The 14,143-nt window shown below is 31.8% G+C and overlaps 1 protein-coding gene across 1 annotated transcript in view; it reads left to right on the top strand.

The window, feature by feature from the left end:
* LOC127868843 (uncharacterized) overlaps nt 1–13,843 on the top strand; it is a 48,587-nt gene extending 34,744 nt beyond the window's left edge. The window contains exons 57-74 of the mRNA XM_052410929.1: nt 108–387; nt 534–721; nt 820–1,089; nt 1,398–1,512; nt 2,854–2,979; nt 3,152–3,184; nt 3,320–3,441; nt 3,677–3,741; nt 4,534–4,691; nt 4,860–4,985; nt 5,874–5,912; nt 6,074–6,195; nt 7,024–7,088; nt 7,367–7,524; nt 10,308–10,425; nt 10,739–10,758; nt 11,253–11,553; nt 13,246–13,843. Of these exons, the coding sequence (XP_052266889.1) occupies nt 108–387; nt 534–721; nt 820–1,089; nt 1,398–1,512; nt 2,854–2,979; nt 3,152–3,184; nt 3,320–3,441; nt 3,677–3,741; nt 4,534–4,691; nt 4,860–4,985; nt 5,874–5,912; nt 6,074–6,195; nt 7,024–7,088; nt 7,367–7,524; nt 10,308–10,425; nt 10,739–10,758; nt 11,253–11,553; nt 13,246–13,336 (2,397 nt within the window). The 3' untranslated portion in view covers nt 13,337–13,843. The remainder of the gene's footprint in view (nt 1–107; nt 388–533; nt 722–819; nt 1,090–1,397; nt 1,513–2,853; nt 2,980–3,151; nt 3,185–3,319; nt 3,442–3,676; nt 3,742–4,533; nt 4,692–4,859; nt 4,986–5,873; nt 5,913–6,073; nt 6,196–7,023; nt 7,089–7,366; nt 7,525–10,307; nt 10,426–10,738; nt 10,759–11,252; nt 11,554–13,245) is intronic.
* Nucleotides 13,844–14,143: the final 300 nt, after the last annotated feature.

The raw sequence follows: 14,143 nt of genomic DNA, 5'->3' as shown, positions 1-14,143 counted from the left end.
TACAATTAAAAGATTAACAGACAGTTTAAGCGTTAATAAGGTTTGGTTAGTAATAAAAGTGAGAGAATATATTTATGAAAATAGATAATGTTCTTGTTATGTTTTAGATAACCAATTCATCAGACTGGTTAGCGATGTCAAAGCAATCCATGTTGCAAACTTGTCAAAATGAGATCCAGCGTAATAGTACTGTTATTAAAGACTTAATTGAAAGAGCGGAGAACAAAAACACAACAAGCACAGGGGCAGAAAAAACACATATAACAACTGTCGCTCCACCGACGCTCGCAGAATTGAACATTTTGAAAGAAATTTTAAAAACCTCTGAAACCATTGAAGAACGATTTTGCATGAATAATTGCAGTGGAAGTGGTAGTTGCGTCAACGGTAACAGAAAACTATATTAGTGATATCTTAAAATTAAAATACATTTTTAACGTCATAGGAATGATATTTATTCTGTAATATACTTAGAATGCAAACATGAATGCAAGTATACGCAAAGTTAATTGTTATAAAACATGTCTTTTCAGGAACGTGTCAATGTAGCTCGGGTTTCGGCGCGGTCGATTGTTCCATTGATCTTAAAAAACCACCAATTATATCTGGGATATTAGATCATGGGCTTTGTGACCAGAGCAAGACGGACTGTTCTAAGATTGTTGTCTTTGGTGGAGAATTTACATCGTCTAACTTGACTTGCCGATTGAACACATTTTATGTAAGGCTTAACACAATGTTTGGGTTTCAAATTGTGTGTGATTGCACTTTTGGGTCTGTTATATCGATCCTCACTATTTTGCAATAATATGTTTTCAGTTTGACATACACGGGACACCTCACAATGAAAGTAGACATGAAGTTCCTGGGCACGCTGAAACAATTGTGGAGACAATATGTCCTCTCCATGGATTACGGCAACGTAGATCCATTGACAATAGGTTTGTTGTCGGATTCCATGTATCCGTAAGTAACGACGGTGAAAACTACGATGACGACAAACAAGGATTAGCCTACATCTATAACTCGCAATGCCAGACGTTTGGTTATGCAAAAGATACAGAATGGATATACACGTTTTCACTGAAGGTAATATGCAAATGTGGTATGTTTGTTTTCGTTGATCGATTTTTTATCATCATTGCATAATTCGTGTTTTGTTGTGTGTAATATTCTGTAATATATGAAAACCTGATAAGTCGCCGTAAATGTAGGACTAAAAGATGTTAATAGGAATTTCCCTACCTAATAATGTTTCTGGATAAATGAATAACCGGTATTATAGTATAAGCCAATGTAAAATATATTTAGCATACAGTTAGGCAAAGTTCAACACTGACAAAATCCGTATATTCTTTAGCCATGCGATTAAATTTATTATCCATACTCGTGAACAGGATGGGTTCTGCTTTATCGAAGGCCAGTGCTATTATAACGGCACTTTTCACATTTCACAAAAGATGATATGCGATCCTCTCGCAAACCAAACATCATGGACAACGTATACACCTGGTATGAATTAATTCGTTGTATTGTGATTGCGACATTTTTAGCTTACATAATATTCCTAATTTGCATTACACGGTATTCGGTCAATGCTATATTGAATATAGTCAGTCACGATTTTGAGGTACACCACAATAAAAGTGACGCTCGAAATGAAACTCGACAATGTTTAACGAACAGAGACATTTAAAGACGACACGCGACATTTTAAACGACAAGCAACATTATTTCGCGCAAATGTTGTGCACTTGTGGACTGTCAACTTACACCCACGGAGAACGACAAACGTTATTTAAAGCAATGCGCGACATTTTAAACGACGCACAGCATTATATGAAGCAAATGTCACGCACAAAATCGTTTGTGGAGTGTCGACCGGTATGTCAGTAAATTATGAAGCGAATGATGATTGTGTCTAGTTAAAGAGCTAACAAGATTATGTTCAAATTCCGCGTGTCGTCTTCAATTGTTGCTTTTCGTTTTTAAATTGTCGAGTATTGCGTCGTGGGTCGATTTGATCGTCGTTTGTCTAGCTCAAATGTCAATAGGCGACATTCAATGCTGCAATACTTTTATAACATCTCTCATTTGCTTTCTTCAGCTGTATCATATTTATTCCTGCCCAAGAGTGTGTTGGAGATGGTAAATAACACATGTTAATTGAACATTATAGCTTGTTTTAAACCGATATGTATTTGTGTTCCCTGTGATCTTTATTTATGTTTAAACAGAAAAAAGACATTTGCTTAGGCTTCTTAAACACTTTTAAAGTAGTGCTGATACCAATGTTCTGTATGTACTGTATCATCAGTAAATGGCTTATGTAAGGCGTCCCATTATGCTATCTTATTGGCATATTTTAAGTTATTTGATCGATAATCAATTCAACATTTGAATTAATCTATATGGCAACAACGTTATTTTGCAACAGAGGTCATACATAATAATGGCAAAATGTATATGGTTTTGTTGTAATAAAACCGTCTAAAAGCGCTTTTTTCCGTAAATTCTCTGTAAACAATTTACCTTTTACTTCGATTTAAGCATGTTTCATTACATTACAATAAATAAAACATGTTAGTGTATCGATGGATTTCAATTGGATCCATACAGTTTTCTATACGCATATTTTTTTGTGTCATACGTCATCATACTTGCACTAGGCAAATCAGCATTACATCCCGAAAAAAGAGAAAATGTTTATCCGCTAACTGAAGCATGTGTAAATGGGAATGGTAACTTGTTTGATATTAAAACAATAATAGAAATTCATGTTCAAAGTCGGCACTTCATGTTAATCATCGGTTTTAAGACATTGAATTGTATCTGTTTGCGTTTGATCCACAGATTGCAAACAGGATGAATTTTGCAAGACGAAACGTAATTCTGTCTGCGAAATTATGAACAACACAGTACATTGTTCATGTGCTCGCGGCTACAAACAAAATGAATCCGATTCTAGCAACTGTGCAGGTCCGATTTTTTGTTACTTTGAGAATTCTCTAGATTTGAAGATTTATCAAAAATCAAAGATACCATTACATTCTAAGACACTATTTAGTTCGCATGACTGATCTGTATTTCGGTTGAAATGGATTATAATTTAGCCTGTGAATTTGTATTTAAAATATATATTTCATTTCAGAAATTTCAGAGACAAATACTGTTCCGGATGAAGGTTAGCGATGAATTACTTGTTTTGACAAGAACTAGATTTATATATTTTAAATAATAAAACAAGTAAACGAGTAACTTGATATTTACATTCTAAAGTTAATATTTGTCAAAAAGTATTTTATTATTCTACCCTCAGTTTATGATGGCAGACACAGTCATGTTGTTGTTGAAGTAAAGTTGGACTACATTTTACCGCAAGGTTTTACATTGAATTCATCAAGTACCTACGAACGATACGAACTTGAACTTAGTAGCAAGGTAAGGTCACTCAGAAAATTCATGTTCCTTTATTATGCAAATCGTTACTACAATCACGTTACAATAAAATCACGTTCAAAGACTTAACATTCATACTGGAAATATTACATAAATGCGATACTTTCATTAACAATTAAATCTCTGACTTATTCAGTGGACTGTTATACATGTATGGTGTAATTCATTTGCATGATGTTTTTTTGTCAAATATTAAACGCCATTGTTCTTTCATTAGCTTACAGAATACTATAAAGACCTTCTTGGAGAACAGTTTTACAAAGTGGTTATTAAAGAAATAAAGTACGTATACGTAGACCAATCATTGGCATTAGATCTATATTCACGGCATGATCGTAATTTAAACTTTGTTTTGATACAAACACCAAATACATTCCCATTACATGTAAAATAACGATTAGAACACTTAAATAAAGAGTAAATCAAGAACAAATTTTGTTCAGTTTTTGCATCCTTTAAACGTAATGTAATACTTAAAAAAACGAACAACCCAATGTATGTACATTTGTAAACATTTCCATGCGAAGGAACGTTTGATATGTTGTTTTTTTACTTCTAAAAGCATGTGTGTGCATACATGTGTTGTTATGATAAATGGTTTATGGTATGTTTTCTTCTGCATTGAATTAGCAATTGGTCACTTGCCTTACATTTAACACTAGTGGGAGGTAACAATATTTTCTTTCCTGATATGGTTTCTTGAGTTTTCATATGAAAAACATTCGTTTTATATCATACCTATAACGAAGCATTTTCTTTTTCATGCATTTGGTTGATAGTTAAATGCCACTGCCACTGTCTGTATCTCTTGTAATTTCCTTGATACACACTGCAGTTATGGAGCGCTATATTATACGCGAACAATTTATTTATAACGCAACATATCATCCTTTGATAAACAATTTTCGATTGATTATTTTAATGAATCATAAACATATGTGGTCGTTTAATATATATATATGCTTGTTTATTTTAATTACAGAGTGATGAAGCTATTAACAAATTTAATAATAGTTCTTTTCTATTGAAGATAATACTAGTTATTTTCTATTGAAGATGCATGTTTGGTTTTAGAATCGGAAGTTTAATCGTCGAACATTGCGTGGTTTACGTACAAAATGAGCATAATACTGTCAATGTTTATGACGCGTTGACTCGTCATTCGGACAGGCCGCTGGTGATCTTTGATCAGACAGTACACGTGTTGAATGTATCAATTGTTAACAACGAAGGTACATCTTTGTATTATTTTAATATTGGATACAAACACCCTGACTATAAAAACAATAACAAAACACAATTATATTTTACTTATTATCCTAAAAATTTACTACTATTTTATCCTATTAATACTTTACTTGATAATTTTGTACGCAAAATTGTTTCTTCGATCCACTCAGGATGTACATCGCCTATTACGTGTAGCAAGAAGAAGAACTCTCTCTGCGAAGTCTGGGAAGGTGAAACGCGGTGTTCGTGCATTCGAGGTTACATCGAAAGTGAAACTATCCCAAACACATGTGTCGGTATGGATGTTTCATTGTAGTCATTCTTTAGAATTTTCTTACGAAAAGCATCCAAACAAGGTTGTGGGTCGTGTAATGTAAATGAATGAGCAGCTTCTTTATGGTACACGTTTGCAAATAAATTCCATGTTAAGTTTTTACATAAAAGATGCAATGTTTGATGCCAACGTTCACGATGAAAAATCAAGTCGGCTATAGCAGCAAATATTGTTCGATCGATAAGGCCATAACCTTAAAAACAACAACAGCTTAACAAACTTATTGTGTTATTTATCAAAATATTGAACTTAAAATTGTCTTAACCGGCATGCGGCTGCCATTATAGCGTGAAAAATATGCCGAAAGATGCAAGGCTTGAAACCACTATTTAACAAAACAGTGACAAGAACAGCGATATTTTATTTTTGCTTTATTTGTTTACATTTGAATTGAAACCAAACCAGATCATCTACAATGCACTAAATAATTATATGAGTCACATAAGTACACACTCAATCATGTATGTTAATTATCAAACCGAGAACGGGTTTCGGCTATGTAACCTTTTATAACGTTTTGCATTTGAACAAGCATATGCTTAACTGCTAGATGATATGCTATTTATTGATTTGTAAATGTGCTTTTATTATAAAGATGTGTTATTTACGAAACACAATCATATGTTATTTATTAACTCACTTAATTTTGGCCTTTCAAGGAATTGTTTAGCTTCGCTCAACTGTTTTTAAACGTGCGAATGCTTATTACCTTAATTTATTATTATTATTTGCTTGTGAGCGTATATCGTACACTCAAATGCACTCGAAAATATTTGTCACTTACTTGTGCCAATAATTATAATGTAAATAAACTAGTTGTTTGATGTTTGTTTTATATATTTCTTTGCAGAAAATACCCATGCAATCATTGTGCCGGACGAAAACGCTTGTAAGAAATTTAACATTCTTTTATAACTGTTACTGCATGTTTCTAATTCGTTGGCTTTGTCAAATATTTCATATTTGAACTAGGCGCAATTTGCTAAGATGATCGCGGTTATCTGATGTATTCATGGTGTAATACTGCCACTCTATGTATTTTATGTACAGTGTCTGATGACGCCCATGGAGTCTTGCAAGTGGAAATAAAGTTGGGCTACTCATTACCTCTGCACAAATCCTTAAATACGTCCGACACTTACGATCAGTATGTAAAAGAACTTAACACATCGGTAAGTAATTGCGTAAACTTTGAAGAGGTTGCCATGTTAAAGTTCTTATTTAGCACTCGTAACCTTCAATTGTCAAAACAACTTACCTTAATATTTTAATATACGCGAAAACATCTTACGTACATGTTAAATATTAGAATAATATTGATTAATTTAATGTTGAAGATTTTTCTAGATTTTGTTATAATTAGTTTTCTTGTCTGTATGCCTTATCATAAGTCCATGTATAAGTCGTATTTGAAATAACATCTAAACACGGAAGGGTTTTTCAAATTCATGCAAATACTCGTAAAATATTTTGTACAATATGTAAGCAGAGTATAAATCAATGCACGTTAGTCAAGCATCATTGCTATTGACTCCTTAAAATAACGCTTGGTAGTCTTCGAATATTGTTTTTATGTTAAAACACTTATAATATATAATAAAACCTCTAGCCCATCCCTGATCTAATATATTTCCATAATTATAATGAACGCTTATCAATAATATTTGACCAGACTTAATCTTTTTATATTTTATCAACATTATTTTAGCAGAATAAACATTTATTTCATTCCAATTTACAAATTCATATACTTAAACAAATACGATATATACATTCAAATTCTCACAAACAAATGAAAGAAAAAAAGGACTATACTTTGATTTGAAAATAATGTCCTATAACAAACACACATATATTTATCTTTATTATAACCCCAACTATATGCAATTTATTTAGTTTTTTAATAATGTATATGGTTTTATTCCTAAGAGCATTTATGGTTAAAATGACCCTTTTTACTATTAAATCTCTGTTGACATAAATGTGCTGTCATAATGTAGTTGACCGAGTTCTACAAAGACGAAATAGGGCATTGGCTTTCAAAAGTAGTAATTCGAGATATAAGGTATTTATTAAGTTTATCTTTTGTTTTAATGTTATCTACCCAATATCAATAGAAAACGGTTAGTCATTTACAAAAAATAGAGTGTTTTTTTGTATTTTGTAAAAAAGATAAATAAGTTTAATGCGTTATAGTGATAGTAATTTAAATATCAATCACGATAATCCAGTTCCGTATAATACATGTAGTGTGAATGTAATTTAAATATCAATCAAAATAATCAAATTCTGTATAATTATGTTAATTTCATTTAACAATCAATAATTTGTTTGTTTTCCCAGAACAGGAAGTCTATACGTGGACCACTTTGTTGTATATCAAAAGCGAGAACAAATTTTGAGCGATGTGACACATGCGGTGGTGAAATTGGCCGAAAACGGCCTTGTAATTTTTCGTAAAACATACAACGTCACCAATGCTTTCATCGGTAAAGATAAAGGTAAATTATTAGTATCTGAAACAAAAACGCATTTATTTCGATTTTTAGTTTTTACACTCATTGGTTATTAAGTTTTTAACATCATAAAACAAAATGAAAATGACTGACGATCCATTATGTTCTTTTTGCAAACAAAGTGATGAAACTTTAGAACATTTATTCTGGGAATGCCAGATATCTAAAACAATTATTGACGAAATGTTACCAGGACAATCTTTTCCTTTCATTGATAAGACAACTTTATTTCTTGGGTATTTAACAAAGTCTGCTAGAACCATAAATAATGTAATTTTATTTTTAAAGCTACACTTATACAAGTGTTTAACGAATAAAATTATTCCGAGCATAGCAGGAGCCAAGAAATACCCAAAATATGAATATGATAACTTGAAAAAATTTCAATTTCAAAAACTAATTAAGAATCCTTTGATACTGAATAGGAACCTTTTTAATACCATGTTATCGAAGACTTAGAATTTAAACGTGAGGATTGTTGTAGTTGCATTTGTTATTACAATGTATACATCATTTATACAACATTGTTTATCTGTACACACTGAAAAATACTATATCATTAAATGCACCTGTTAAGTTTTCTCTCTATGCCTTACATTTGTTAGTAAAATTTATACAACCTTGGTCGTATATCTATACACTGGAAAATGTCTTTTCTTTTTCTTATTTCTTTTTTAAACACAAAATTAAAAGCATCATATAGATAACCTTAGATTTTTTGCATTTATAAAGCCTCTATAACGCTCAAAAACAACGAAAATTTTGTTTAGCACTTCGTAAAATAAAGTTAACACCTAAAAAATCAGGGTTCCTTATAGCAATAGCCACAATTTCAACGCTAGATGTGGTCTGATTACATAGATTTTTACAGATACAAAATGCTCGTTTTTATTTTTTTGTGCCACAATACCATTTTAATTTCCAGCGAATATATCTATTCATACGACACACCACATTAGTGTTCATGTGTCGTATGAATAGATATCGTTGCTGGAAATTAAAATGGAGTTCAATATGCAAAACAATAATTAAAAGGAGCATTTTGTATCTACAAACATCTTTTTTACCACTACACATCTGGCGTTGAAATTTCGGCAATTGCAATAAGGAACACTGATTTTTATTGGTTAAGTTTATTTTACGAAATATTGTACGAAATTTTCGTTGATTTTAAGTAGGAATGTTACTTTAATTATTGCTTTTGATCTCTTCATCTCTGATTGCATCACATCATTTATGATTTAATATTATATTTGTTTTAGTTTTTAACATATAACGTATTGAAAACTTCCTTTATCAATTCTGTATTTTGTTAAATCTGCATAATCAGAGAGTCATACATAATGCAAATTAACACTTTAGTTATCTTTCATAAACAAATGTGCAATATAATATTGAAAGAATAATCACGTACGTTCATGTAAAATTATATTTAGTAAGTATGTAAAACAGCTACTTTGAAGTTTTTTATTTTTTAAATATGTTTTGTGTATGAATGTTTTGAGCACAGCTTTGTTTATATACTCCCTTTAAGTACATGTACATGAACTACTACATATAAAACATGTATGTATGTTATACTATATATTGAAAATAAAATTTTGGAGTTTAAAAAAACAAAAACAGAAACAACATCATAAAACAAATGCGTATATGAATGTTAAAGGTTTAACAACAATACTACATCCACTATTACCAAGGTATTTATTATGCGTATGCATTTAACTCACCCGTAATGATTTCCCGCGATTTCTTCGAAGATTGGAGAGCCTTTTTACTTGTTTACTTATGAATATCTAATTTAAGCAGGTACTAATGTGAAGTTGTCGTGGCCGAGTGGTTACGGCGATAGACTAAAAATAATTTGGGATCTTCCCGTGCAGGTGCGAATCCTGCCGACAACGCATACTTTTTGAGACGCGTTTTATTTCGTTTCTAACGTAATTTTATTCATTATAGCATTTAAGCTATGTTTATTGTTAAATGTGTTGCAATTTTTATGCACATTCTTCAATTTTAAAATTAAAACAACCTTATGACTAAATTGGGTGATTTACTACTGAAAATACGAATCATGCATGTTGCATTTTTATTATTATTTCAAAAAGTAAACGGTAAATCAGTATATTTCTTGGTATTTTTGCTGTATATAGTGTATCTATGAAAACTAAGATATATTACTTAAATGATACTATTTTGAATTTTATGACACTTTGTTTTTAACCAACCCAATTTTTACTTGGCTTAAACCACTTACATTTCATGGCGCTCTTCCATAGATAACAAGTTAAAAACAAATGTCTGTAAAAGAATACTTATTTCATCTTGTTTAAACACCTTTAAACACCTTTACATCATCTGTACACACCAACTGCATGCCCATATTTGGAAATCTGGATGAATTATGGAACTTTCATATACAACAGGGTTGCAAATAAACTGGACAAAAGCCGAGCGTGAGGTGGTATTGAAAAAAAATCTGTAAAGTTTTTTTAAGCATTGAAAGCCTACCTAAACATTTGCATGTAGTTTTGTGAAATGATGCTGATTAAGAAAATAATACATTAGATTATATTTGGAAAGGTGCCCATTACGGGTGCGCTACCTCAAAGAGGTTATTCTACCTTTTACGTGTTAGCCACATAAAAGCCGTTGATCATTTGTTCTACACAGGAAGACACATTTCATTTTAAATATATACTATGGCACGAGCATCTGAATTGTAACGAACTAATCAAAATAATTTTGCTTAAAATTTCTTTGGCAAGTTCCCTTACACGACAATTCGGAAGAGAAGAAGTCTGCAAAATGCCGTGTATATACTAGTATCCATCCATGTAACGATGACGAACAATGTGAGGTTGACGATACGGTAGTTCGTTGTGTGTAAGTACATACACAAACTGTTATTTTTTATTTTGTAAAGCTGAACCGTATTTAACACCATGACATTAATCCTTAAGAATTATATCTTAGAACTTTTGGTATGTTTTCCTTAACAATAACCATAATATATATTGTTTGATTAACTATTCTACAAATGTTGCCAAGGCATTGTTATCGGGCCCATAGTGTGTCCTGTGATGTAGCTTACCATTTATATTGAATTGATAAAATAGTATGTGTTTAAGTCAAGAAGGTTTTTTGAAACATTTATATTTTCACGCGGTACTCAATCAATTCTTTTTTTTAATTTCAGTAAAAAGAAAATTACACAGGGTAAGTATTTCATAAGTCCAATACCGGTAAAACCAGAGGGGACTTATAGTTTGCGCTCTGTGCGTCTGTCAGTCTGTCACACGTTTCTGGATCCTGTGACAATTTTTGAAGTTTTTATTTTTTATGAAACTTTAAACATAGACAGATGGCAATATGGACATTATGCACGTCATTTCATTTTGTTCCTACGTCAAGAATTCTGGTTGCTATGGCAACATATAGACTAGAAATATTGCTGAAAATGGTGGAGTCTTACCGGTAGGGGACTTTTATTGCTTGGCAATAGTCTTGTTTGTTCTATTTTAATGTTAACTCTTCGAATGCTTGTCAAAAGTATGTATAATTGTTGTAACAAACAGTTAATTTCTTCTCTAAATGATTGTTGTAATTAATAATTATTTTGTTTACTAAATAAAAGTATAATGCGCTTGATTTGTATAAGAGGGACTGCATTATTATATTCGATGTTATCTATTATTTATATTTGCTCACAGATGCCGACTCGAAAATGCTCTTAATAGTTTCGGCCGCGGTTGGTGGTGTTTTGTTCCTGATCATTGTCGTGCTCGTGGTCATTGTGTGCAAAAAGAAAGCCAAGCAGCCACTGGAGATGGACCATCTTGAACCGAAGGTGCATGACAACACGTACCAAGACATCTCCGCACGGGAAATGTCCGTGTTCAAGGATGACAAGTCAGATGTGTACAAGATCCCTCGCGCCAAATTGTCTGGGTCCCAGGCTGCCTTTCAACAGAGTCTAGCTGCAGACGTCAGGCCAAGCTCTCTGTATGAGAGGTAATACATTTGCACTTAAAGCGGGTATATACGATCTTGTGAAATATTTATTTATTAATATAAAATGTGTAAAAATTTATTATACATATATTTCAATATGAACTAAAATAAAAGTTAAGAAGAACATGTGTCGAAAAATGCTAAATAAGCCAGATATTTAATTCTGAAATCGAAAAAGGCTGTACAGCCGAATTCGCCAGCATGTATATCATGCATGTACGATGTGAATCTAAATTTAGTTTAACGGTTCATTTGAAATTCCTGCAGCGATATCGATTCATACGACACACAAACACTTACTAAAAAGACGAATGCATCGGTTATTGTAGGAAAATAATTACGAATTATCTTCGTCACAATCGGCTCAGGGCCCTAATTTGTATTTGCTGTATTTTATGAAATTCGTCTTAAATGTATCATTTTTCTTGCATATTGTGTGTTATTATAACATATTTGTATCAATATTTTACAATTCAGCACATATAAAAATCGTATATACCCGCTTTAAGAAGATGCGTTTACATACAGAAGAAAATATTACTTGTGGTAAACAGCGTTTTGTGTAAACAAATGGCATTTCGTAAAAAGCCATATAAAATTATTGACAAAAAGGCTCTGATAGTATGCATTCAAAACAGGAGTATTTTGCCGTTAAAAAACAACAACATGTGCACTAGGTGCAAATGTCCTCAAACTATTTACTAGCCATATTTCATTATGAAATAAATCAATTTGTAAAGCACATGTTTGTAAAGCACGTGTTTGACATTTGCATAAATGAAGGGTCATTCTGTCATATTCCTCTCGTTAATTTTAATATTTTATCATGTATAATGGCCATATTCAATTTAATTGTTTTTGCAAACAGACAAACTGTCAGATTGGAAAACAGAAAAAGGGAATGACAGAAAGCACACAAAATGTGTATACAAACGTTCATGATAATAAATGCAATGTTTGAGTTACTGCAGTATTAAGTTTTGTCATTTATTTGAGTTGTAGTGTCCCGACATTTCATTTCTGATTGAAACTAAAATTCGCAAAATGTCCACAAGGTCGTTAATAAATATTCCTGGTTTCTTTCAAGAATCTCCAGAAAATGCTGACGGATCGCAGGATCCGGTTTACGATATGTATTTTCGATTTTTGCGGACGGACGGACATTCGGATGAATAGTAGATGAAATTGAAAGACATTTGAAACCCATACCTCATGTTTATGCAATGTTTCATGATAATATCGTGTTTTCACCTGTTAATGCCATTTATAAGTATATGAAGTCTGTGTAGTTCTTCGAAAAAAGGCAGGAACACGTTGTGCAGACGGACTGACGAAACGAAGGACAGACAGACAGACGGACGGTGGGGTTAGCCCATATTTACTTACGGTTTAATTGCGGGAGGGATGGTCATGTAATAATTAACTACCTCAAAGAAAGTTACATGAATATTTTAAGTAATTCATCTGGCAAAGTTGCACAACAGCCTTATAATTAGATGTGAGTGCGTATAAGAATCATTACCTGATACATTTATCATTATTATACTTCTGCCGGAAACAATCTTCGCATTTCGAGTGCATTATGATTAAGCCGAGTAGTATTTACATTGTTTATGAATATAGCAACTTATTGCTTCTAATTTATGGTGCATGGTTTGTCTATGATACATAATTATTGTTTTAAATTCACAGAAATCGCCGTGAGACAGAGGCCGATAGAAACCGATATGATGGGCTACCACAACGAGGTCAAAGTTACTACAATACTGGCATGCAGTTGTAACACGTGGATGTTATTTGTGTTTGTGGCTTGAATGCCTTAACAATAATGTAGTTTAACATTAAATGTGTATCTAAGAAATATTATTGTTTTCCCTAATTTTGTTGAATGCAAAAGCGAACATGTTTAATTTCTGTTTTTGAACGTGCATATAATCAGACTTTGATTTTTTTATGTATGAAATAGTCATTACCTATACACATGTTTTATCATTGTTTGAGTAATAAATGAAGTTGTCAATTATGTTTTGTAAATAAATTTCTTCATGATTGCATTTAAATTATGTTGTATATAGGCAAACAAGATATATTTTTGGACTGTATAGACATTTCCAACAAAACTTATCAACTTTATCAAAACTTATTCGGACATAATCTTTCTGCGGCGTTTTAAAGCGGACATAAAGGTTTTAAACGTTATATCCATCAAATCATTCTTAATGACACATATTCTTCATAATTGTCGAATATCATTTTATTAATATGCGTCAAAAATAAATGTATTTTCTCCTTCCTGCTTTTGTTTATGTATCTATTTGAGAATCCTTAATTAATAATTATTTACACGGCTTATTACTTTTAATGGCACAATGAAATAGAGGTTATGACACGTCTTCAAACCATATATAATTTAGCAAGTTCAGGTATTTTGGTAATAATTGAGCCTTTAGCGAATTAAAAACATTTTTTATGGACGACATTTTTAAATGATGGTATGAAATGACAACACATAATAGGTCTTTTTCTTACATGCTTTTCAACTGGCAGATACAGTTAATATTTACGTTAACTTCATGATAAAACTGGAAAG

Source organism: Dreissena polymorpha, chromosome 2 (genome assembly GCF_020536995.1).
Source record: "Dreissena polymorpha isolate Duluth1 chromosome 2, UMN_Dpol_1.0, whole genome shotgun sequence".
NCBI classification, from domain to species: Eukaryota; Metazoa; Mollusca; class Bivalvia; order Myida; family Dreissenidae; genus Dreissena; species Dreissena polymorpha.
Note: the sequence above shows the minus strand (reverse complement) of the source record. Positions and strands in the feature narration are given on the sequence as shown.